This window comes from Podarcis cretensis (assembly GCF_951804945.1).
Source record: "Podarcis cretensis genome assembly, chromosome: 2".
Classification (NCBI taxonomy): domain Eukaryota; kingdom Metazoa; phylum Chordata; class Lepidosauria; order Squamata; family Lacertidae; genus Podarcis; species Podarcis cretensis.
This window is the reverse complement of record NC_137171.1, coordinates 126,826,780-126,850,791: the sequence shown is the minus strand read 5'-3', so window position 1 is coordinate 126,850,791 and position 24,012 is coordinate 126,826,780. Positions and strand designations below refer to the sequence as shown.

The window sequence follows — 24,012 nt, the reverse complement described above, 5'->3', positions numbered from 1 at the left end:
AAGGCAAAGAGAGAAACCAGACAGCACGTCCGAAGGCATTTTGCCCTTTATTTTTGTCTCAACAAATCTCCCTTAAAAAACGAAGCCTGAACGCACGACGGCAGGCAGGTTAGGAAGAGGAGGGCGGAAGGTCCTTGGATAAAGGGGCTTGCTTTGCGAGGGCAGAGTTGGAAGGGGCCCCCAGGGGCCATCTAGACAAACCCTCTGCAATGCGGGAAGCGCAGCTTAACAAAAGCAAGCGAGAAATGGTTTGAATGCAAAGTCCTCTTTTGCAGGTAAATCTTCTCGCACACACAGGAAGGTGGACCCGCCGAACTTGGGACCTTAGCTTTCTCCTTGGTTTTTATTTTAATGAAAAGTCTTAATAAAAGCATATATACAGATGTGCACACAACCTCTCATTAAAAACCTGGAGCGAAGGAGCCCCACGAGTGGATTTAAAAAAAAGAGTTCCTCTCCCACAGAATCAAAGAATTGTACAGCTGGGACCCCCAGCGGTCATCAAGCCCAACCCCGCTGCAGTGCAGGAATCTCAGCTCGATTGTACCTGATGACAGGCAGGTGGGAATAGAGGAGGGGCATCTTTGCACAATGCGCTGCAGGGGGTTGGTCTAGAGAACCTCCTGGGGTCCCAGCCCCACAGTTTTGTGGTTCTAATCAGCTGCGGAGGAGGAGGAGGAGGAGGCAGCGACTTAGACGGGGTGAGAGAAATTAGCAGAGGAGGAGGAGGCAGGGTGTGGGGAGGGTTCTGGGCTCAAGGGACCCCCTTGGGGCTTTGGGGTGGGGGTCTCTGGAGGGTCTTTGAAGTAGCAGCAAGGCCAAGGTTGGTGGCATCCCCTTCGATAGTTTGGGGTCTCCCCAATGGATCCAGGATGAAATCACCGACGAAGGAGTTTGGGGAGAGAGGCATCTTCGGAGTCAGGCTAGCGACCTGCAGAAAGGGAGGGTGTCGGAATTTAGAGGTTCATGGCAGGAAGTGGGGAGTAAAAGCTTTTATTCTGCTTGGCGACCCCCCCTTGTGGTTCTCTGTCCCAAGCCAAGCCCCCCTGCTGTCACATCTGGGGGGCACCCTTGTATAACATCTGGCTGTGTAGTCCTCCCTGGCAGGGTTGTTGTGGGAGACAGGGTGGTGTAATAATAATAATAATAATAATAATAATAATAATAATAATGATGTTTTATTTATACCCCACCTTTCCCGGTTCAAAAACCGGGCTCAGGGCAGCTAACAGCAAATTTAAAACACTTAATTGTAAAAGCAGCGTAAAATACAGTGTTAAAACATGGATAACAATAAAATTCAAAGTTGAGAATCGTTAGGACCTGCGAGACCAGAGTTCAAATCCCCACTCAGCTGTGTAATTCACAGGGGGGGCACAATCTCTTTCTTTCTCTGCCTACCCTACCTCACAGGGTTGTTGTACGGAGCAAAATGGGGGAGGGAGACCTCTGTGTGCTGCTATAAATGTGATAGGGAGCAGAGATTTCCCAGAGGCTTTTCACTTTTCTGACTCTGAAAGCAGGGGACCCGAGTGGACCCGATCCTTGGAATAATTGGAGGGTGGGGGACTCGAAGGCTGGCTGTGGGATCTTTGCTAGAAGGGAGACCCCTGCCCTTTCCGCTCCAAACAACTCCCCTAACCCTTAAAAAATTACCCCGATGCTCAGCCAGAATTTGTCGTCCTAAGAACACGAGCAGAGCCTGCAGGATCAGGCCAAGGAACATTGCAAGGCTGCCCAAGTTGGCTTCTTGTGGCAGGTAGTTCCATAGTTTAACTAAGCAGGAGGGAGGGAGCAAAGGTGCTCTTACCATTTGGGTAGGTGTTGCCATCAATGGGGGCATAGCCTGGAAGGGGAGAGAGAAAGAGGGAGTCAGCAAAAAGAACGGCCCCCACCCAGAGGAAAGCCCCACCCAACCGCCCACCTGAGGGGTCACACATCAATGGGGCCCAAGCTGATGAGAGCTCAGCGGTTTCAGTGTATAAATCTTAAGGAATCTGCAAAAAGCAGGTTATAAATTTTAAGGAGTCGGCAAAAAGCGGTGTATAAATCTTAAGGAACTGGCAATAAAGCAGTGTATAAATCTTAAGGAACTGGCAAAAAGCGGTGTATAAATCTTAAGGAACTAGCAATAAAGCAGTGTATAAATCTTAAGGATTCGGCAAAAAGCAGTGTATAAATCTTAAGAAACCGGCAAAAAGCGGTGTATAAATCTTAAGAAACCGGCAAAAAGCAGTGTATAAATCTTAAGGAGTCGGCAAAAAGCGGTGTATAAATCTTAAGGATTCGGCAATATAGCAGTGCATAAATCTTAAGGAACTGGCAATAAAGCAGTGTATAAATCTTAAGGAACCGGCAAAAAGCGGTGTATAAATCTTAGGGAATTGGCAATAAAGCAGTGTATAAATCTTAAGGAACCGGCAAAAAGCAGTGTATAAATCTTAAGGATTCGGCAAAAAGCAAAACCCCATCCCCCCAGCTCATGTTCTCCTCTGGCCCATACCTTCGGGGAATCTCCTCTTCCAAAGGACGGTGCCCACGGCAAGGAGAAGGATGCCGACCCCCAGCATGGCCGCCGAGACCCCCACTTTCCACCGGAGGTCCAGAGCCAAGCCTGGTGCTGCGGGAGAAACAGAAACGGCAGGGAACTGTTAAATGTGGGTCACCTTCCTCACCTGTGGGGCAGGAGGTTTTCTGACCCCCTCACCCATCCATCCTCTTAACCGCTTGTATCTGTGGGGCTGGGGCTGCCACCTAACACCCGTCCCGACTTCGTAAGGAATCAGCATTTCAGTGTGGCAGCTCCCGAACCCTGTGGAACTCCCTGCCTCTTGATACCAGGCGCCTGCTAAAAAGCATTCTTGTTTCTGCAGATGTGGGTGGGTGTTTCGATCTGCTTATCGCTCATCACAGATTTTTACTTATTGTTCTATTTCCCCCCCCCCCCTTTCCTTGGGGTTTTTAAAGCAGAGGTTGGTTGGCCATCTGGCAGGAAAAGCTTTACCTGAGATTCCTGCATTTCAGGGGGTTGGTCTAGATGACCCTCAGGGTCCCTTCCAATTCTACAATTCTGTGATTCTTACTAACTGCTTGGAGTCGTCGTCCCCCCCCTCAAAAAGCGACATATAAATTTAATGATATAAATAAATGAGAAAATAAGGCTCAGCGAGATCATAGAATCCTAGGCTTGTGGGTTGGAAGGGACCCCCAAAGGCCATCTAGGCCAGCCCCCTGCAAGGCAGGAATCGCAGCTGGACCTTTCCTCCAGATCTCAAGTTAGTTGGTGGCTCATTGTGGTCACTTGGAAGGGGGGGGCGGCGAAGAGACATTCTGCACATGCACAGAGGCATTTGGGGAATCCAGTGGGAGGCTGCCATTCTCTTTCAAAGCCATCCACGTCGGTGGCAGGGAGTTCCATAGCTGAACTCTGTGCTGCGTGAAGCAGCCCAGCCCCCCCCCCCGCCATCACTCACCCCAGTCCTTGGTGAGGGTTTCATTCAGGCTCATGTGGGTCACCTGGCAGGTGTAGGTGCCTCCCTGCCGGGGGTCCACGGGGAGAGTGAGCAGAGCTTGGTAGGTCCAGTCCCCGTTGCTGGAGGGCATTGCCGGGGGGCCTGTCCCGTTCTTCAGGGGGGCCCCGTTCCACAGCCAGGTGACAGTCACGTCTTGCGGGTAGAAGCCCCACACGACACACGCCAACATGATGGACTCCGGGGTGTTCTGAGGGATGACAGGGAACACCCGGACCTTGGGGGGAGCTGTGGAGAGGAGGGGGTACAGAATCAGAATCCGCAATAGGTCCTTTGAGGGTTGGCTCAGCTGCATGCCTCCTGCTGGGATAATCTTGCCGTCACTTGCTACACCACTCACCAGTCACTTGTCATGTCACTTGCCACATCACTTGCCACATCACTTGTCATGTCACTTGCCACCCCACTTGCTGTCACTTGCCATCATTTGCCACCCCACTTGCCTTCACTGGCCACACTACCTGCCACCACTTGCAACCCCACTAGCCACCCCACTTGCCACCCCACTTGCCTTCGCTTGCCACCCCACTTGCCACGTCACTTGCCTTCACTTGCCACCCCACTTGCCACCCCACTTGCCATGTCACCTGCCACCCCACTTGCCACCCCACTTGCCTTCACTTGCCACCCCACTTGCCATGTCACTTGCCACCCCACTTGCCACCCCACTTGCCATGTCACTTGCCACCCCACTTGCCACCCCACTTGCCTTCGCTTGCCACCCCACTTGCCATGTCACCTGCCACCCCACTTGCCACGTCACTTGCCTTCACTTGCCACCCCACTTGCCATGTCACCTGCCACCCCACTTGCCACGTCACTTGCCTTCACTTGCCACCCCACTTGCCATGTCACTTGCCACCCCACTTGCCATGTCACTTGCCACCCCACTTGCCTTCGCTTGCCACCCCACTTGCCATGTCACTTGCCACCCCACTTGCCTTCACTTGCCACCCCACTTGCCATGTCACTTGCCACCCCACTTGCCTTCACTTGCCACCCCACTTGCCTTCACTTGCCACCCCACTTGCCTTCGCTTGCCACCCCACTTGCCACCCCACTTGCCTTCGCTTGCCACCCCACTTGCCACCCCACGTGCCTTCGCTTGCCACCCCACTTGCCACCCCACTTGCCTTCACTTCCCACGCCACTTTCCCCACCTGGCGTCCTCCAGATACAACCCAGGTCTTTGGGGCTGCTACTCCCCCCCCAGCGCCCCCCACTCACTCTTCCTGAGCGCTGAGGCTCCCCACAGCGAGTGGACCTGCCCCTGGCAGCGCTGCGCCTCCCCCTTCATCTGCGCCCCCAGGACGGCGTTCAGGTGGTCCGCGAAGTAGGCGGTCAGCTGGTCCCAGGGGCTGTAGGCGCCCAGGCCGCAGGGCACGAAGCTCCCGCTGGATCCCTCGAAGCAGATGAAGGGGATCTTGTTGAAGGCCACCGTCCAGTTGAGCCAGAGGGCACGACCCCCGTCCGAGAGGAAGCAGTCTTCCTGCAGATGGACGACGAAAGCCCCTGCGGAAAGGATTAATGGGTCGAGAGCTATGATTAGATGGGCACAAGACATAGGTCATGACATTATGTTTGCTGACTGGGAGCAGTTATGGACCACAGGTATTAAATTTACGGCATGCAATGCCTTAAGAGAAAACATTATGAAAATGATTTACAGGTGGTACATGACTCCAGTCAAGCTTGCGAAGATTTATCATCTGCCCAATAATAAATGTTGGAAATGTAAAGAGACTGATGGTACCTTCTTCCACCTTTGGTGGACCTGCCCAAAGATTAAGGCCTTCTGGGAAATGATTTATAATGAGATTAAGAAAGTACTTAAATGCACCTTTCATAAAAAACCAGAGGCATTTCTCTTGGGTATGGTTGGCCAATTGGTGCCGAGGAAGGACAAAAAATTTTTTTTTGTACGCTACTACGGCAGCAAGGATTCTTCTAGCAAAATATTGGAAGACACAAGAGCTACCCACACTGGAGGAATGGCAGGCGAAAGTGATTGACTTTATGGGATTGGCAGAAATGACCGGCAGAATCCGTGACCAAGAGAAAGAGGCTGTGGAGGAAGATTGGAAGAAGTTTAAAATATATCTTAAGAGCTACTATAAAATTGAGGAGTGCTAAAATGTTAAGGGAGAGGAAGACGTAGAATTACAGCGGTAAATCTTGTTTGACTTAGGGTGAAATTGAAAAGGAGAATGAATTTAAATTTAATTGGTTAAAAGGGTTGTTGAATAATTGTTAAAAAAAAAAAGGATGCAAAAAGGGGAAGGTATGGGGAAGTCCGAGAAAAGAGGCTTATGAAAATGAGGTTAAGAAATTATGAATTTATGTGTTTGTTTGTATGTTGTTCTTGTTGTGTCTTTTAAAAATCGGAAAACTAATAAAAAATCTATATAAAAAAAAAGGATTAACGGGTCGAGAGGTGGGTTATTTGCACCCCACTTTTTTCTCAAGGCCGAGTCTCCCCTCCCTCTTCCAGCCCCCCAACAACGACCCTGCGACGAGCCCCGGATCTCTCGATCCTTCCCGCCCCAGCCTTACCTGTTGGCAGGTAACTCAGCGCCAGGCAGAGGCCGGCCAAAGCCGCCCCGAGAGGCCGCATCCTGACTCCGCTGGGCGAGGAGGAGGAGGAGGAGGAAGAAAAAGGAGGATCCGCTTTGCAGGCTCTGGATCTCTCTCCGCGCTCCTAGGGATCCACTTGGCAAGGGATCCCGGGTTTCGTTTCTGCGCTCTCTGGACGGATCACCAACTCTGACCGGCCCCCGGATCCCAGCGAGAGATCTGCTCTCCTGGATCCCTTCGCTGTAGTTTTGGGGAATCTTTTTTTGCGTGGGGGGGGCAGTGGGATCCCTTCCCTTCCTCCAGAGGAGGGTCGCTGTCTCTGGATCCCAGCTGCTCGAGGGGATTCCTCAGAGAGAAGGATCTCCTCTGCTGCAACTGCTGCTCTGGCCGCGTCCAGGGGAGCCGACTCTGCCCCCCAGCCTCAGCCCCACACTGTGGGGAGGGAGAAGCCAGAAATCCCCCGTCCCGCGGGGAGCCAATGGGGAGTCGGCCCGCCGCCGCGTCATCAGTCGCCGGGCAGAGAGGAGCCGTCGGGGTTTTTCAGGAGGAAAGTCTGTGAAGACTAGTTCCCTGGCACGCCCCTCTCTGCCCCCCATTCCGGCTTCTCGGGGTGCAAAGCAGGGCCGGAGAGGGGCGTGGCCTGGGGAGAAGGGGCGTGGCCTGAGCAGAGTCCCGAGGGCCGGGCAGCGAGGCCTGGAGGGCCGCAGTGGGGAGGTCTCCACACACGCCTTGCCCTAATAATAAAAAACCCCATAGAAATTCGCTCTACTATGAAATTGGAAGGGATCCCCGAGGGTCATCCAGACCACCCCGCTGCGATGCAGGAATCTCAGGGCGCACAGCAGGCCAGAACCGGCCCCCGGCCCCCCAGGCCCCAGTCCCTGGAGCCAGAGCTCCTGTTTGGTCGTTGCTTTTTGCATTTTGCAGAACCAGCACCAGCCAGAGGGGATCCGAAACCGCCCGGCGCCGCCACATGTAGAATCAGGCCCCCCCTCCCCCTCCGCCTCCCGCTTCCTCTTTCCCTCCCCTCCCCCACTGCCCTTTGGCTCGGGTCCACTTTCACTTTCGCCCTGCAAAGGAGCCGGGCGAAGCGTCAGGAAGCCGGCGCTCGGGTTGGGGGGGGGGCTGTGCGGGAGGTCTTTAGAAAAGATGGGACCAGTCTCTCTTTTTTTTTTAAAAAAAAAATGATTTTTATTAAATTTTCCACTTTGATCATAATCACATTTTGTTACATAATTCTATAACTTAATACATTGCTCTATAAGAGCATCGACCTACTTCCCTCCCTCTTTCTGACTTCCACACACCTTTCTCTAGTCTTCGCATTTCTATCATCACATGTTTACCTTCTATCTTATTGTAATATTTCACCTTGTTAAGTCAGTTCCTTATATTTACATTGCAAAACATTTCAATTCAAGCCTGCAAACGTTTTTCAGATGTTTACAATTTTCTTGGACTGCTGCTGCTGCTGCTTGCGTGAGTGTTGGGAAGACCGCTCCCTCTCCTGCCAACTCCATCCGGCCTAGGGGGCGGGGCCTGCACTCGCACCCACAGCATAAGAGGCCTGAGAGAGGCTTCCGGGACACGACTGCTGCTGCTGCTGCTTGCGTGAGTGTTGGGAGGACCGCTCCCTCTCCTGCCAACTCCATCCGGCCTAGGGGGCGGGGCCTGCACTCGCACCCACAGCATAAGAGGCCTGAGAGAGGCCTCCGGGACACAACTGCTGCTGCTGCTGCTGCTGCTGCTTGCGTGAGTGTTGGGAAGACCGCTCCCTCTCCTGCCAACTCCATCCGGCCTAGGGGGCGGGGCCTGCACTCACTGCCACAGCATAAGAGGCCTGAGTAGCTACCGGCAGCAATGGACAAAATGGTTTTAAATGTTTTAATCGCTTTTAATTTGCAGCACTTTAAATGGTGGTTGTTGTTTTTTATAATATTATATTATTTCATTATTTTATTTTTGCTTGGGGTGGGATAAGCACTATTGTTCCTTGCTTTGCTTTGTTTTGTTTTGTTTTGTTCTGTTTTGTTTTATTATTATTATTATTCTGTTAAATTATTATATAGTTTGTATTTTGCCTTTTAAGGGGGAGGGTCATGGCTGCCTGGGAGTGGGCCTCAGCCAATAGATTGGGTGGGGCAGGTTCCACAGGGGGAGATGTATTGGGACACCCGATCTCAGTGATCACGGGCAGGAGGAGGAGTTATGCTAAGACCAGACCATGTCATTACCGAGGAGGCAGGTTTAGTCGTTGTTTGAGGACTATCCCTGCCTCCAGGTCTGGTCCTGACCGGAAGGATACAGTAATCAGCAAGGGAAACCCACATGACCTGAAAGTGTTGCTGTGCAATGCCAGGTCAATGATGAATAAAACTACTGCCATCCACGACCTGATTGTGGATGGAGGATTTGACCTGGCATGTGTGACAGAGACCTGGTTGGATGAGGCAGATGGGCCTGTCCTTGCCGCTGCTTGCCCACCAGGTTTCTCTTACGCACAGCAACCCAGGTCATGTGGGCGGGGAGGGGGGGTTGCAGCGATTTTTAGGAAGTCATTAGTCTGCACCAGGCGTCCTATTGGGAAGACCCAGTTTTCTGAGTGCATGTTCTGGAAGTTGGGCAATAGGGGCAGTACAGGATTCCTACTGGTGTACCGACCTCCCCGCTGCACCAAGGATTCCCTGCCCGAGCTGCTTCAGGTCGTGGCGGATATACTCCTGGAGACACCTAGCTTGGTTGTCCTGGGGGATTTTAACATCCATGCCGACACGACCTTACAAGGGGCAGCTCGGGACTTCGTGGAAAGCATGGCCTCCATGGGGCTGTCCCTGAATAAGTTTGGCCCAACTCATAGCCACGGACATGCCTTAGACTTGGTGTTTACCTCTACGGATGTTGGTGATCTGACATTAACTAAAAGCGAAACAAAAGAAGTGCCATGGTCAGATCACTTCCTGGTGCAACTGGACTTCTCCGCAACCCTTCCCCTCCGCAGGGAGGTGGGACCGATTCGGATGGTCCGCCCCCGCCACCTAATGGATCCAATTGGCTTCCAGAGAGTGGTAGGGGATGCTTTATCCCAAGTTGATGGCCTTTCAGCTGATTCCCTGGTGGCACGCTGGAATGCGGAGCTAACCAGGGCTATTGACTGTCTGGCTCCGAAGCGCCCTCTCCGATTGCATGGAGCCCGGACAGCCCCGTGGTTCTCCCCGGAGCTGAGGGTGATGAAACAATCGTTGAGACGGCTAGAGCGCCGGTGGCGGAAAACTCATTCTGAATCAGACCGGACACGGGTTAGAGCTCAACGTCGAGCCTACCAAGTGGCAATGGCGACGGCGAAGAGGGCCTTCTTCGCCGCCTCCATTGCATCTGCAGAAAACAGCAGCAGGAGACTTTTTCAGGTGGTTCGCAGTTTATCGGAACCACCCGTACCACCGGGGCCTGGTAGGGACCCCAAGATCTCCTGCAATGCTTTTGCAAAGTTTTTTGCAGATAAAATCGCTCAGATTCAGAAGGAAGTAGTCTCCACAGTGGGAGCAGGGCCAGGGCGGGAGAGTGCTAGAGTTCTGTCTGGTCCTGTTATATGGGATCAATTCCAATCTGTTACCTCCGAGGATGTGGACAGGCTGCTTGGACGAGTGAAACCGACCACCTGTCTTCTTGATCCTTGCCCATCCTGGCTGATAAAAGCGAGCCGGGAAGGGCTGGGCGATGGGCTTTGCGGGGTGGTGAATGCTTCCCTCTGTGAGGGAGCCTTCCCAGACCCGCTGAAAGAGGCGGTCATTAAACCGCTTCTTAAAAAAACATCTTTAGACCCGGCCAATTTGGCCAACTATCGCCCAGTCTCAAATCTTCCATTCTTGGGCAAGGTGATTGAGCGGGTGGTTGCTGAACAACTCCAAGCACGCCTGGAGGAAACGGACCATTTGGATCCCTTCCAATCGGGATTCAGGCCTCACCATGGGACTGAAACTGCCTTGGTCGCGCTGGTTGATGATCTCCGGCGGGCTAGGGACAAAGGTGAGAGCTGTTTCCTAGTTCTGCTGGATCTCTCAGCGGCCTTTGACACCATCGACCATAACATCCTTCTGGACCGTCTAGAGGGGCTGGGAGCTGGGGGCACTGTTATACAGTGGTTCCGCTCCTTCCTCCTGGGCCGTGTTCAGAAAGTGGTGGTGGGGGATGAGTGTTCAGACCCTTGGGCCCTCACTTGTGGGGTACCTCAGGGTTCCGTCCTCTCCCCCATGCTTTTTAACATCTATATGAAGCCGCTGGGAGAGATCATCAGGGGGTTTGGACTGGGTGTTCATCAGTATGCAGATGACACCCAGCTCTACCTCTCCTTTAAATCAGAACCAGTGAAGGCGGTGAAGGTCCTGTGTGAGTGCCTGGAGGCGGTTGGAGGTTGGATGGCGGCTAACAGATTGAGGTTGAATCCTGACAAGACAGAAGTACTGTTTTTGGGGGACAGGAGGCGGGCAGGTGTAGAGGATTCCCTGGTCCTGAATGGGGTAACTGTGCCCCTGAAGGACCAGGTGCGCAGCCTGGGAGTCATTTTGGACTCACAGCTGTCCATGGAGGCGCAGGTTAACTCTGTGTCCAGGGCAGCTGTCTACCAGCTCCACCTGGTACGCAGGCTAAGACCCTACCTTCCCGCGGACTGTCTCGCCAGAGTGGTGCATGCTCTGGTTATCTCACGCTTGGACTACTGCAACGCGCTCTACGTGGGGCTACCTTTGAAGGTGACCCGGAAACTGCAATTAATCCAGAATGCGGCAGCTAGACTGGTGACTGGGAGTGGCCGCCGGGACCACATAACACCGGTTCTGAGAGATCTGCACTGGCTCCCAGTACGTTTCCGAGCACGATTCAAAGTGTTGGTGCTGACCTTTAAAGCCCTAAACAGCCTCGGTCCTGTATACCTGAAGGAGCATCTCCACCCCCATCGTTCAGCCCGGACACTGAGATCCAGCGCCGAGGGCCTTCTGGCGGTTCCCTCATTGCGAGAAGTGAGGCTACAGGGAACCAGGCAGAGGGCCTTCTCGGTAGTGGCGCCCGACCTGTGGAACGCCCTCCCATCAGATGTCAAAGAGATAAAGAATTACCTGACATTCAGAAGACATCTGAAGGCAGCTCTGTTCAGGGAAGTTTTTAATATGTAATGCTGTATTGTTTTTAACACTGATTGGGAGCCGCCCAGAGTGGCTGGGGAAACTCAGCCAGATGGGCGGGGTATAAATAATAAATTATTATTATTATTATTATTATTTCATATGAAGTATAAATTTGTTCCAGTCCTCCTGAAACAGTTCGTCACGCAGATTACGAATCATCAACTTGGCCATCTCTGCGTCCTCCACCATCTTAACCTGCCAATCTTCCAGTGTTGGGAGTTCCTGATGTCTCCATTTTGAGCCAGAAGTATCCTTGCAGCCCTTGTGGCATCATAGCTGTCAACATGCAGGTTTGAAAATAAGGGACCAGAAGCCTTGAAAATAAGGGACTAGCAGCCAAAATAGGGGATTTTGCTAAGCTTATACACAAATCTGGCACTGATGGAGCCAGGCTGCTTTTGCTGCGACTGACTGTGTTTTGCAGGGGGCTGGACTGGATGATCCGAAGGGTCTACAACTCCCACCCAAGAAGAGGGCCAGACAAAACTGGTGAACGACGCCCAGATGGCAAAGCTAACAGGCAGAATTAGAAACCAGGAAAAGGACCTCTTTAATCAAGAATGGGGAAAGTTTATAATTTAGTTGGAAAGCTATTGTAAAGAGTTACATACATTGGTAGGACTGACAGAACACTTGTAGTAAAGATTTGAACTATGGATGGACAAAGGATATATAAAAATAGAGTTAGGAAAGGGATGCAGAGGGGGAAATCACTACATTAAGATGCTGCACTGGTTGGAGGGGATGCTAAGCAGCACGTCGGGGCTGGGCTGCCGGCGTCCAGGCGCGAGGAGTTCCATCGGCCCTTCCCCACCAGAGAGAGAGGGAGACTCTCGCCCACGCCGCCCGCGAGCCCAGCATGAGGCAGTTGCGGCGCCGCCACGGCCGCTGAAGCGCCGTCCTTCTGCGTCCCTCCCCATCCCCTCCTCTTCCTCCTCCCTCAGGCCGCCTCCTCAGCCGCCGCCTCCGGCTTCCCCTGGCAGCATGGCGGAGGGGCTGCCCGCCGCCACCCGTCTCCTCACGATGCACCCCTGAGGGGTGTTGTAAACAAAAATTGCCCTTTTCCCTTATGGAGTATCCAAGAGCCCATATAGAGTCCTTACATAGGTTCCCTATTGGTAAGAGAGAATAACAGAGACCAGCCAGAGAATACTGAGAAGCAAAGCAGCTAGTAAGCTTGATCTTTATTGCAACAGGGTCCTACCACACCACACGCAGGAGGAACCCAGAACAATGGTGCACAAGGCCTTATAAAGACTTTTGAAATTGCCCGCCTTGGAGTCCAAGAACACCCCCAGAAACATCATACATACATCACAGAAGGGGTGTAACCTAAGACCACCCCTCAGATACATCACACCTACATCTCAAAAAACACGCTCTAAAACAGAAATTTGAATGTTCTTTTTCTCCTGTCATTGTTTATCTCCTGTCTGGCAGGTTACTTGATTGGATTGCCTGGGGAGCCTGGCCAGTCTTTTGTAGTGATAAATACTTAGTTCCTGGGCCAGGTCACAGGCTCACACCCTATTCATATCTTAAATGTGCCCTTAAGACAGGATTTGTGAAGGAAAAGACAATGGAAGGTTTCCCACTTGGACCTTGCAGAGAAAACTGTGCTGAATTTAGGAACCAAAATTGTTCCAGGTCTGTGTTCCTGTGCTGATCTATGTTGGTACACTTATGAACATTACCATATATCTAAGACCTCAAAATTCCTATCACAGGGGGGAAAGGGAGAGACGGAGAGGCGGCAGCTCACGCGCACACTCTCTTTCGCGGCGGAGGAACCCTAGCCACTGTTTCCCTCCCGAGCCGGGGGAGCATGAAACCTGGGGAATTTAAGGGACATCATCAATAAGGGACAGCAGCGGCAAACTGCGCTGGGATAAGGGAGTTTCCCGCCAAATAAGGGACGGTTGACAGCTATGTGTGGCATACATAAACATATTTACATCTCTTATATGTATTTCTTCTCCAATTAAACCTAATAAAAATGCCTATGGCTTTTTATTAAAGTTATATTTTAAAACCTTTCTCAATTCATTATATATTGTATTGGAAAAGGTGGGGCGAGTCTCTACACCGCCTAAGGCGGATGTTTTCAACCCATGTGCCGTGGCCCCCAGGGGTGCCTTGAATGGCGGCCAGGGGTGCCAGGGGCAACACTGCTCTCTGTCCCTCTTTCCTTTTCTCCCTCCTCGGATGCCCCCTCGCGTCCCAGGTGCCCCCATCCTATATTTGTGCAGTTGATTCTTCCTGCCTAAGTCTAGAACCTGACATTTGCCCCTGTTGAAATACATTTTATTAATTTCTCTACAATCCCACGGCATGTGATAAAAAGTCCCTTCTTTTCCCCTTACATTTCCAAAATATATTTGAGCCGGTTTTATACATTCTTCCTATCTGTATTGGTGTTATGTACCATCTATAATGGTAAAGGTAAAGGTAAAGGTAAAGGTACCCCTGCCCGTACGGGCCAGTCGTGTCCGACTCTAGGGTTGTGCGCCCATCTCACTCTATAGGCCAGGGGCCAGCGCTGTCTGGAGACACTTCTGGGTCACGTGGCCAGCGTGACAAAGCTGCATCTGGCGAGCCAGCGCAGCACACGGAAACGCCGTTTACCTTCCCGCTATAAAGCGGTACCTATTTATCTACTTGCACTTAAGGGTGCTTTTGAACTGCTAGGTTGGCAGGAGCTGGGACCGAACGACGGGAGCTCACCCCGCCGCGGGGATTCGAACCGCCGACCATGCAATCGGCAAGTCCTAGGCGCTGAGGTTTTACCCACAGCGCCACCCGCGTCCCATTACCGTCTATAATGAGTTGAAGAAAATGTTCAAATTAATATTCGTAAAAAAAGCCTGAAGCATTTCTGTTAGGGATTGTAGGAAAAGACAAGGAAAATGAAGAACATATGTATGTATGTGACAACGGCGGCAAGAGTCTTAACAGCAGAAGGATGGAAGAATTAAGAAATCCCGACAAAAGAACAGTGGCGAGAGAAACTGATGGACTATGCGGAACTGGCAAAATTGACGCACAAACTACGCGACAAGGACAACTGTGACTTTAAAGAAGAATGTGAACCTTTTATAAAGTACTTAAAGAAATGACAAAATGAGTTGGACTCCTTGGCAAGTTTCGAATAAACATACACAAATCTATTTGTTAACATAATAGATACATAACTTAGAGATTTTTACTTAGCAGAGAACAATATGTGTTAATAAATCAGAAAGAGGAACTGAGAGAAGTCGTAGGGGGAAAATATAATTGTTGGAATAATTTGTTATGTGAAAATAGTCAAAAAAAGAAGAAAAAAAGAAGAAAAAAGAAATTCATTTTATTGATCCTCCTTGCAAATACAGTATGAATTCACTCATTTTTATTTTTTTTTAAACAACTTGTAAAGCAGGACTCTTTAAATAAGCTGAAATCAGGGCATTTAATTTTTTTGCAAAATAAACAGAAACCCCCACAAGTGAAGCTTTCCCAAATCTTCCAGCCTGGTCATGTTGTTGCATGAGAACAGCAGGGCCAGGAAAAAAACAAAGAACAAAAAGCGCAAGTGTGTGTATTGCTATTTTTTGAGACAGGGGAGAGGCATCTCTCCCCCGCCCACTATGCAAGAAGATCAAAGTGGAGGAGACAATATTGCAGTCCCTTGCAAATTTGTAAACCCCCCCCATGTATTGGAAAAAAAAGAGACACAATGTACGTACTTTGGAAAACCCAGAAAAACGTCAATAAACATAATAATTTTTTTTTAATGCCATGGATTTTGTAACATAGCTGTCAACTTTTCCCTTTTTTTAAAAGGGAAATTCCCTTATTCCGAATAGGATTCCTCGCAAGAAAAGGGAAAAGTTGACAGCTGTGTTTTGTAACTGCCTGCCCCTCCCCTGCTCTAATCCCCCAATGCCACGCCCCCTTAATCAAGCCCCGCCCCCAGCTCTGCTCTACGCTCTACCTGAGGAATTCTACCTGGCAGGGAATAACGCACCTTCTTTGCCTGTACAAGTCCACACCCATGGACTCACTCCCCATCTTTCTGGCCCTGACCCCCCCTTGGATTCCCCCACCCCCGCAGAGCCACCCCCTCCCCCACCCCAGGGGCTTCTGCCTCAATTCCTGCTTGCATCGCCAGGAAGGACGCGAAAGAAGAGTTCCAAAATCTGATTTCTTTTTGTTTTTTCCCCATTTTATTTTTTGCACCCCTGGCAATAATTCCACCTGGCACCCGGCGTCAGGAACGCAAAGGAAAGGGACACATCGCTGAGCAGGAACAATTGCAGGTGCAGCGTCCGTAAGGTCCGAAAACAACCCCCCCCCCAAACAAACCTCCCCCCCCACTTTTTTTTTTTGCTCCTTCCATCTCTCTGCTTTCCCTCTTTTAAAAGTTGCAGTGCCTCTTTAGTCCTGCATGGGCCTCCCAGTCTCTCTCTCCCCCCCCCCCCTTTAAAACTAAGAAGATGCCCACTGCCTTTTTATCATGTTGTCTGGCACAACCACCCTGCAAAGTAGGGGAGTCCCGGGGATTATTCAAGCCTTCCCCATAGCTGCTGTATGAAAGGGCAGAAATTCAACTGGTAGTGAAGCTTCCCTCTCAAAAAATCTCCTGTGCTTCCACATCGCCGATAACTCAGTTGGTAGAACAACTAACTTAGCCAGCTAGCCCTAGGGATCGTATAATGTTTATAGGATGGATTTCCCCCCTAAATTGATTTTTGAATTCTTAATTTATTGTTATTCACGTTTTATACTGTATTTTATGCTGTTTTTTTGTTGCATCAATTAAGTGTTGTTGTTAGCTGCCCTGAGCCCGGTTTTCTGAACCAGGAAGAGTGGGGTATTAATAAAAAAATATTGTTGTTGTTGTTATTAATCTCAGGGTCATGGGTTGGAGACACACATTGGGCCAAATATTCTTGCCTTGCAGCAGGGGGTTGGTCTAGATGACCCTCGGGGTCCCTTCTATGACTCTATGATGCTAAAACATAGAAAAGGGAGAATGGTTCTGGGGATTACTTCTGCCCAGAAATACCACAGCTGCCTTCTGTAAGCTGAAAAGGAGCAATCTGCCCTTCCTTGCTGTAATGGACAGCACTCTCAACACGCTCAGAGGCACCATCACTTCACAAGTGCCTGGGCTCAGCCCTGCCACACACACAGAAGAAAAACTGTGCTGCAGGGCGCAGCTGCCCCTAATGAAGAATCATGTGGTACGGTCCTCTCCTGCTGCAGCAATTAGCAGGTGATGGTCTCTGTACCTCCAAGAGAAGGTCCTGTTAAAGGGCCACTGGCAGACCAGAAAGGTCTCTCATTCCCCTGGGAGGGGCGGAAAAGCTGGGTGCTGATGGACCAGAAAATAGATCTGAGGCCAAAGCGTGTCCCTCTCCTGGCGAGAAAATGGACCAGAAAATAGATCTGAGGCCAAAGCGTGTCCCTCTCCTGGCGAGAAAGGCTCGTAGGTAGGAGGAGGAGCAGGAGTGGTGGTGCTAGCGATGTGAGCAGTGGGGTGAGTGATGGTTGTGGGGCTAGCAAGATTCAGTCTATGTAAGTTTCTTGTTCTAGCCAAAGGCCATCACAAACCTGTAGCAACAGTGCCAGTGCTAGCAGTGGGGTTGGTGGCGACAGCGGTGTCAGAAGTGGGATTGGTGCAACAGCGGTGTCAGAAGTGGGGTTGGTGGCGACAGAGGTGTCAGAAGTGGGGTTGGTGCGACAGAGGTGTCAGAAGTGGGGTTGGTGGCGACAGTGGTGTCAGAAGTGGGGTTGGTGCGACAGAGGTGTCAGAAGTGGGGTTGGTGGCGACAGAGATGTCAGAAGTGGGGTTGGTGCGACAGAGGTGTCAGAAGTGGGGTTGGTGGCGACAGAGATGTCAGAAGTGGGGTTGGTGGCGACAGAGGTGTCAGAAGTGGGGTTGGTGGCGACAGTGGTGTCAGAAGTGGGGTTGGTGCGACAGAGGTGTCAGAAGTGGGGTTGGTGCGACAGTGGTGTCAGAAGTGGGGTTGGTGCGACAGAGGTGTCAGAAGTGGGGTTGGTGCGACAGAGGTGTCAGAAGTGGGGTTGGTGCGACAGAGATGTCAGAAGTGGAGTTGGTGGCGACAGAGGTGTCAGAAGTGGGGTTGGTGGCGACAGAGATGTCAGAAGTGGAGTTGGTGGCGACAGAGGTGTCAGAAGTGGGGTTGGTGGCGACAGAGGTGTCAGAAGTGGGGTTGGTGCGACAGAGGTGTCAGAAGTGGGGTTGGTGGCGATAGAGGTGTCAGAAGTGGGGTTGGTGCGACAGAGGTGTCAGAAGTGGGGTTGGTGCGACAGAGGTGTCAGAAGTGGGGTTGGTGCGACAGAGGTGTCAGAAGTGGGATCTGAGCCAGCACTCCTTCATCCAAACCTGGTTGGGCTCCTCTCCTCTGCTCCTTCCACCCCCTCATTTACCCCACTGCTTCTCTAGCAGCAAGAACTTTAATGGCAACAGAAGAAGCTCACTCACATCACTGACCCGCCTCACCCAGGACTGCCCACACTGACTGGCAGCAGTTTCTCTCCGGGTTCACAGACTGGACTCTCTCCCACCCCTGCCGGGAGCCAGTGGCAAGGGAGACACGGGACCAAAGCAGGGCGGACAGATGTTCGCGGCTCACTGAATATTGCAAATGGGCACACACACACACACACACACACACACGTACACACAGATTCTGGCACCGAGGGGCAGTTCCCATGGTGGGGGCCAGGGGTGACTTTAAAGGTGACGCTCCTTCTCCTCCAAATCCCTCCTTCAGGTTGACTCTGGGGATTTCATTCTGGAAAAGAGAAAGGTCGTAGAATCACAGAACTGGAGGGAGGGCCCCTAAAGGTCATCTAGCCCAGCCCGCTGCAATGCAGGAATCTTTGATGGTTGCCATATTTCACGTCAAGCGGCGTACACGTTTCGCCCAGCAAGGAAACAGATGAATGAAAAGGGAACCTGCGACCTTGCAGGGGGTTGGGATGGATGACCTCAGGGTACCCCCTTCCAACCCTACAAGCCTTTGGCTCCACCTGCCCCAGAGCTGCAGCCTCCTCCTTCCCCAAGGGGCCCAGGGGCCTCCTCCAGCTCTACCTGTGCTGTCGCGCTTGCAGGATACTGCCACCAGGACCACCCCGGCGATGGCAAAGAGGACGCCAACCCCAAAGGCCAGGCCACACAGTATGTTCTCCAGGAGCTCCGAGGGGACGGGATCTTGGGGGACTGCAGGAGGGAGAGAGATGGGACCGAGGGTCAGTTGGGGGGGGTGTGAGAGAGTACAAGGGTCATTTGGGGCAAGGTGTGGGAAGAGAGGGGGAGAGCAGGGCCTCACCCCAGAACGTCTGGATGCTGAAGGTGTCGCGGGGACTCTTGACGTTGCAGCTGTAGATGTCTCCTTCCTGGGGGGTCACCTCCAGATAGGAGAAGAGCTCAAACTCCAGGTCCTCCACAGGGACTGCCGGAGGGGTGGAGACCCCCTGGGTCACGGGCTGGCCTTGGTACGTCCAAGTGACCTCAGCCGCAGGAGGGAAGAGGTTGGTCACTGAGCAGACGAGCTTGTTGGGCTGGCCCAGCTGCAGCGGCTGCAGGGGGAAGACCTTCACCTGAGCAATACCTGGGGGGGGCAGAGGGTGGCAACTTGAGAATGTGGCCTTTTCAGTGGTGGCTCCCCATCCTTTTACTTACATTATTATTTGTATTCTTTATTTTACTTATTATTATTTTTATCGTAGCAACTTGAGAACGTGGCCTTTTCAGTGGTGGCTCCCCATCCTTTTACTTACATTATTATTTGTATTTTTTATTTTACTTATTATTATTTTTATCGTAGCATATTTTTTTGTTTATTTTTATTGTAACATATATTCTACAATTCCTCTCTGGAGGAAGTTTCTGGTGGCTCCCTCCCTCCCTCCCTCCCTCCGTCCCCCCAAGGCAAAGAAACCCCCCTCACCTTTTGCTTCGGGCATAATTGCGAAATAGTACGAAAAGTTGCTCAGCACGTCGTTGCAGAGCTGGTTCAGCACCCGGATGTGACCTTGGGGGGTCCGGGTCCGCACCCCCGGCTGGAAATCGGGGAGGCGGGCGTGCCAGGCAGACTCCGAGGAGTTGAACCAGAAGAGTTCCTCGTTGTCCAACGTTTGGACCATCTCAGGGAGCAGGGAATCCTGCTGGCACAGGTAGACCTCAGAAAACAGGTGGGCAGGATCCTCTGGACACAAAAAAGAGGGAGGTTGGTCAACCGCTGTCATCGAGGTGGAGATAAGAAGCTGCCCCCAAATCATAGCTCAGTCAGTAGAGTACGAGGCTCATAATGTCAGGGACACGGGTTCGAGTTCCACGTTGGGCAAAAATTGCAGGGGGGTTGGATTAGATGGCCCTTGAACTCCACAATTATTTTGATTCTGTGATGTGCCTCCATGCGCCCCTCCATGTGTCCATCTTCTGCTGCCTGCCCTCTGACTTCTGCCCTTCACCCTCCCTGGCTAAGTCATATGTGCCAGCGATGGATGGCAAGAAAGCATGGACTTTTGATTTGAGTTTCTGCTGAAATGAGGCTGCATTTCAATGTTGCATTTTAATCTTCTTTTTAAGTTGTATTTTAATCCATTGTTTTTATACCTGGTGTTAGCTGCCCTGAGCCCAGTCTTGGCTGGGGAGGGCGGGGTATAAATAAAATTTTATTATTATTATTATTACTATTATTATTATTATTAACTAACCTGGGGCCATCCAACCTCTGCTTGACATGGCCTTCTGAGGAAGCTTCTTCTGCTTGCAAACAGCAGTTACTGTCAGAAAGTGCTTGTGGGGTGAAACAGGGGTTATTGAGCTGGGGTTGGACTAGATGACCCTGGGAGCCCCCTTCCAAATCTATTGTTCTACGAGTCTGTGGTTCTGCCAGAGTCCCGCTCTGACAGCGCTGCTACAAGGCGTGGAGAGGAAGGAAGGAACTTCCTCAATGCAAGTAGGGGATTCTAAAGCACATTTTCCCCCTCTGAACACCATTTCCCCCTCCCCCTTCCGCAGCCCCCTCAGTTATGGGGGTTTGGGATTATTAGGGGATGGGGGAGAGAGGGGGAAACTAGGTGCCAAAATACTATTTACATAGTTGAGAGGTCCCGGGCCCTAAGGAAGTCAGATTATCCTCCACCAGGGCCAGGGCCTTCTCACTGATGGCTCCGACTTGGTGGAATGCTCTGTCCCATGAGACCAGGGCCCTGCAGGATTTAACCTCCTTCCGCAGGGCCTGTAAGACAGAGCTATTCCGCCTGGCTTTCAATTCGAACTTAGCCTGATCTTTTATTTCCCTTTTCTTCCCTCTCCTTCCCTTTTATGAAGATCACCCGCTCTGAGACCCCGCAGCTTATTCTTCCCTGGCCTCCTCACTGGCCCAAGTAGGACCAATTCAGCCAGCTAGCCCTGGGGATTATCTAACTGATATTTGATTTTTTGAATTTTATTGTTATTCATGTTTTTATACTGTATTTTATGCTGCTTTTATAATTAAGTGTTTCACATTGGTTGTTGTTAGCCGCCCTGAGCCCGGTTTTTGAACTGGGAAGGGCGGGGTATAAATAAAAAAATATTATTATGATTATTATTTGGGAAAAAACTCTGTAAACAATTGTGCCTTGGCAGAGGGTTGGGCTAGATGCCCCCCTCATGGTCCCTTCCAACTCGCTAGTCTGGCACACGGGTGTCAGATCCGAGTTCAAGTCACACCAACAGGCTGCTCGGAAGTCTTTCCCCCCCCCCCCAGTTTAATTGCAAAAGTGAAACTTGAGAAAGGGATTTTAAAATAAACAAACAAATAAATACGGGGTGGCATTTCTCTAGCGAGCCAAGGTCACCTGGAAGTCCCAGAGGAGCCGGCATCTTCTGGGTGGGGGGGCTGCAGACCACCCAGAAAAGAGTTTGGGGCCGGGTGGGGGAGAGAGAGAGGGAGAAAGCTGCACCGGTTGAATTTCCGCCTGGCAAATGTTAGCAAGTACACGGACGCGCTGCCGAGGGAGGCTCGCTGCCAGCTCGTATGAACTCGCCAGGGCTAGGGGAAAAGCATGCAATCTGAAAGCCCCCCACCTCCCCCCCCCCAAAAAAAACCCCCCACACCTTCGTTTTCACACCCCACGCAGGCAGGGAATAGGGAGACGCATTTTTGTACCTCGCACTTCGGCCGCTGCAGCCGCCGCTGCCCCCCAGAGCCAGGCCAGGGCCGCCAGACCCCCGGTGCACCTCGCGGGACCCATCGTCCTCGCTGCCCCACGGCAAATCTCCGAGCCCCACAGCTGAGTTCCCCCAACTCGCAGCAGTTTAGGGATTGCCTCTCCCAGGCAGCCAATGGGGCTTCGTTGCGCTTCGTCGTCACCAGTTGCCAGGGAGAGGCTGCCGGGTTCCGGCTCCGGAGCGCAGACTTAGGCTGCGGGAGGAGAGAATCGCAGGGACCCCTGAGGGTCATCCAGCCCAACCCCCGGCAAATGCAGGGAGTGGGACCCCAGCTAAGAAATCCCGACGCATGGCCCGTCTGACCTCTGTTTAAAAGCTCCCAGTGAATCGTAGATCACTCTGAAGATGGCCAGGTTGCTGACCAGGGTAAAATGGTTTGAACGTCGCACTGGCTGCCAATTAGTTTCTGGGACACATTCAAAGTGCTGGTTTTGCCTTATAAGGCCTTGAATGGCTCAGGATAATAATAATAATAATAATAATAATAATAATAATAATAATAATAATTCTTCACTGGGGAACAATTTTTTTGTTGGATTGACACCTGCAGTTGTTCTAACCTAATTTCAACATGCTGGTTTTGTATCTGAAGTTGGTTTTGTTCTGTAAGCTCTAGGGTTGTGGGTTTTTTTTTTTGCATTTTTCCACTTTTCACCGCAATCTGTTTTTCACAATGCAAGTATTCAATATTTTATTAAACACATAGCCAAAGTAGTACAATATGAGTATAAATGTGTAAGTGACTTATATAGCATTGAACATGACATGTGTAACATTGAAAAGAGCATATAAGAACAGTTGAAATATCTCATGCAACAGAAAATGGAAAAAAAATGTTCCCCAGTGAATAATAATAATAATAATAATAATAATAATATCCTGCCCCACCTCAGAGTCTGCCTCTCCCCCTATGAACCAAGCCAGGCTCTGCAATGCTCAGCTGGTCCCCTCTTTGTGTGTGCCCCCTAAATGGGCACGAGAACAGGGCCTTTTCTGCAGTGGCTCCCTGTTTGTAGGATGCTCTCCCCAAGGAAGTTCGCTTGGCACCTTCATTAGACACCTTTAGGCACCAGGCGAAAGCGCTCCTCTTCCACCTAAGCATTGGGCTGACTAACATCCCATATGTGCTTGTGGGAGGGGGTTAGTGTTTCGTTCTTCTTTTTATTATATATTTTGTGTTGTTGTTGTTTTTATCTCACATTTTTATGCTGCAAACATGTCCTGAAATGTATTCACAAAGGGCGGCACCCAGGTTTAATGACAGATAAATAATAGATCATAGAACCATGGGAGATTTAAGGGTCACCTCAGGGTCATATGGTTCAACCCCTGCAAATGCAGGAATGTGTGTGTGTGTGTGTGTGTGTGTGTGTGTGTGTGTGATCTGGGGCATCACGCAGGAAAATGAAGAAGGATGAAGGAGCTCCAGGGACCATAGCTAAACAGGAAACCCCCCCTCCCTACCTGCCATTGTTCCCCAACAACTGACATTCAGAGGTAGACTGCCTCTGACGCTGGAGGTTCTATCCTCCATGAATTTCTGCAGACAAGCAAAAGGAGATCGTGCCTGGCTCCAGCAAGCTCTGACCCCCATCCCCTGCCCACTTCCCTATAGAAATCCACCACAGGGGGCTCAGGGCGGAGGCAGAGTTTTGCTTTCACTTCCCCGTCCTCAGAGTTTCCCTTTTTGTCAGGCCCTGTCTGTGTGTGCCTGTTATAAAAGACTCAATGAGTCACAAACAGGAAGTGTGCTTGGGGAAATTCCCAAGCCACCTGCCTTGCGAACCTCCTAGCAACTTACTCCTGAGAAGCCCCATAAGGGACCTTGTTGAAAGGCGAGTTAAACTTGCAAAGCAAAGCTACAGGGAACCAGGCAGAGGGCCTTCTCGGTGGTGGCGCCCGAGATAAAGAACTACCTGACATTTAAAAGACACCTGAAGGGAGCCCAGGGAAGGCAGTTCAGGGAAGTTTTAAATGTGTGACATTTTAATGTATTTTTAATCTTTTAATCTTTGTTGGAAGCCGCCCAGAGTGGCTGGGGAAACCCAGCCAGGTGGGCGGGATACAAATAATAAATTATTATTATTATTATTATTATTATTATTATTATTATTATTATTATTCCACGCCCTTATTGTGGATCCCACGTGCTCTTATTGTGGCCAAGAGACTGATATGGATGAATTGGAAGAATAAAAACAAGATCCTCCTTAATCAATGGATTGGCGATATGACGGAGGCGGACGGGGGCACCCTGGGGCTCATCTAGACCAACCCCTCGCTGGCACAATTCTCCCAAAGTCTCTGTGCCTGGGTGCAGTGGGAGGACAGAGAGAAATTAAGGCAACTGCTAAGTGATGGGTGCAAATTGATTAAAAGCCACCTTCGATTTCAGTGGGGCTGCCGTACGTCCACCCACTCAGAGGGCTTTCAAGGGGGTGGGATGAGATGAATTTGTGGTCATGGTGGCTAGGGCAGAGATTTGTGGAGTTGGAAG

At 51.0% G+C, this 24,012-nt stretch overlaps 2 protein-coding genes across 2 annotated transcripts; both read right to left on the bottom strand.

Annotated features, from left to right (window-relative positions):
- Window positions 1-28: 28 nt before the first annotated feature.
- LOC307211296 (class II histocompatibility antigen, M beta 1 chain) lies at window positions 29-6,564 on the bottom strand. Its single transcript, XM_079967784.1, has 6 exons — window positions 6,084-6,564; window positions 4,758-5,042; window positions 3,474-3,758; window positions 2,504-2,620; window positions 1,811-1,846; window positions 29-931 (listed from the first exon to the last, which is right to left on the bottom strand). The coding sequence occupies exons 1-6, from the start codon at window positions 6,142-6,144 to the stop codon at window positions 924-926; spliced, it is 792 nt and encodes a 263-aa protein (XP_079823910.1). The 5' UTR covers window positions 6,145-6,564; the 3' UTR covers window positions 29-923.
- Window positions 6,565-17,549: 10,985 nt separating this feature from the next.
- Window positions 17,550-21,598, bottom strand: LOC307210879 (class II histocompatibility antigen, M alpha chain). The gene is made up of 5 exons (XM_079967060.1): window positions 21,454-21,598; window positions 19,243-19,500; window positions 18,622-18,903; window positions 18,384-18,512; window positions 17,550-18,084 (listed from the first exon to the last, which is right to left on the bottom strand). Exons 1-5 carry the CDS (start codon window positions 21,536-21,538, stop codon window positions 18,080-18,082), a joined length of 759 nt encoding a protein of 252 aa, XP_079823186.1. The 5' UTR covers window positions 21,539-21,598; the 3' UTR covers window positions 17,550-18,079.
- Between the last annotated feature and the right edge of the window lie 2,414 nt (window positions 21,599-24,012).

What these genes read in the sequence shown, in the direction of transcription:
- LOC307211296 (XM_079967784.1), bottom strand. Translation starts at nt 6,144, where the DNA reads ATGCGGCCTCTCGGGGCGGCTTTGGCCGGCCTCTGCCTGGCGCTGAGT. An exon ending in GCTGAGTTACCTGCCAACAG is followed by an intron (nt 5,043 to 6,083) that starts GTAAGGCTGGGG and finishes TCCTTTCCGCAG; the next exon opens with GGGCTTTCGTCGTCCATCTG. An exon ending in AACCCTCACCAAGGACTGGG is followed by an intron (nt 2,621 to 3,473) that starts GTGAGTGATGGC and finishes TTTCTCCCGCAG; the next exon opens with CACCAGGCTTGGCTCTGGAC.
- LOC307210879 (XM_079967060.1), bottom strand. Translation starts at nt 21,538, where the DNA reads ATGGGTCCCGCGAGGTGCACCGGGGGTCTGGCGGCCCTGGCCTGGCTC. An exon ending in TGCAGCGGCCGAAGTGCGAG is followed by an intron (nt 19,501 to 21,453) that starts GTACAAAAATGC and finishes TTTTGTGTCCAG; the next exon opens with AGGATCCTGCCCACCTGTTT. An exon ending in CAGCATCCAGACGTTCTGGG is followed by an intron (nt 18,513 to 18,621) that starts GTGAGGCCCTGC and finishes TCCCTCCTGCAG; the next exon opens with TCCCCCAAGATCCCGTCCCC.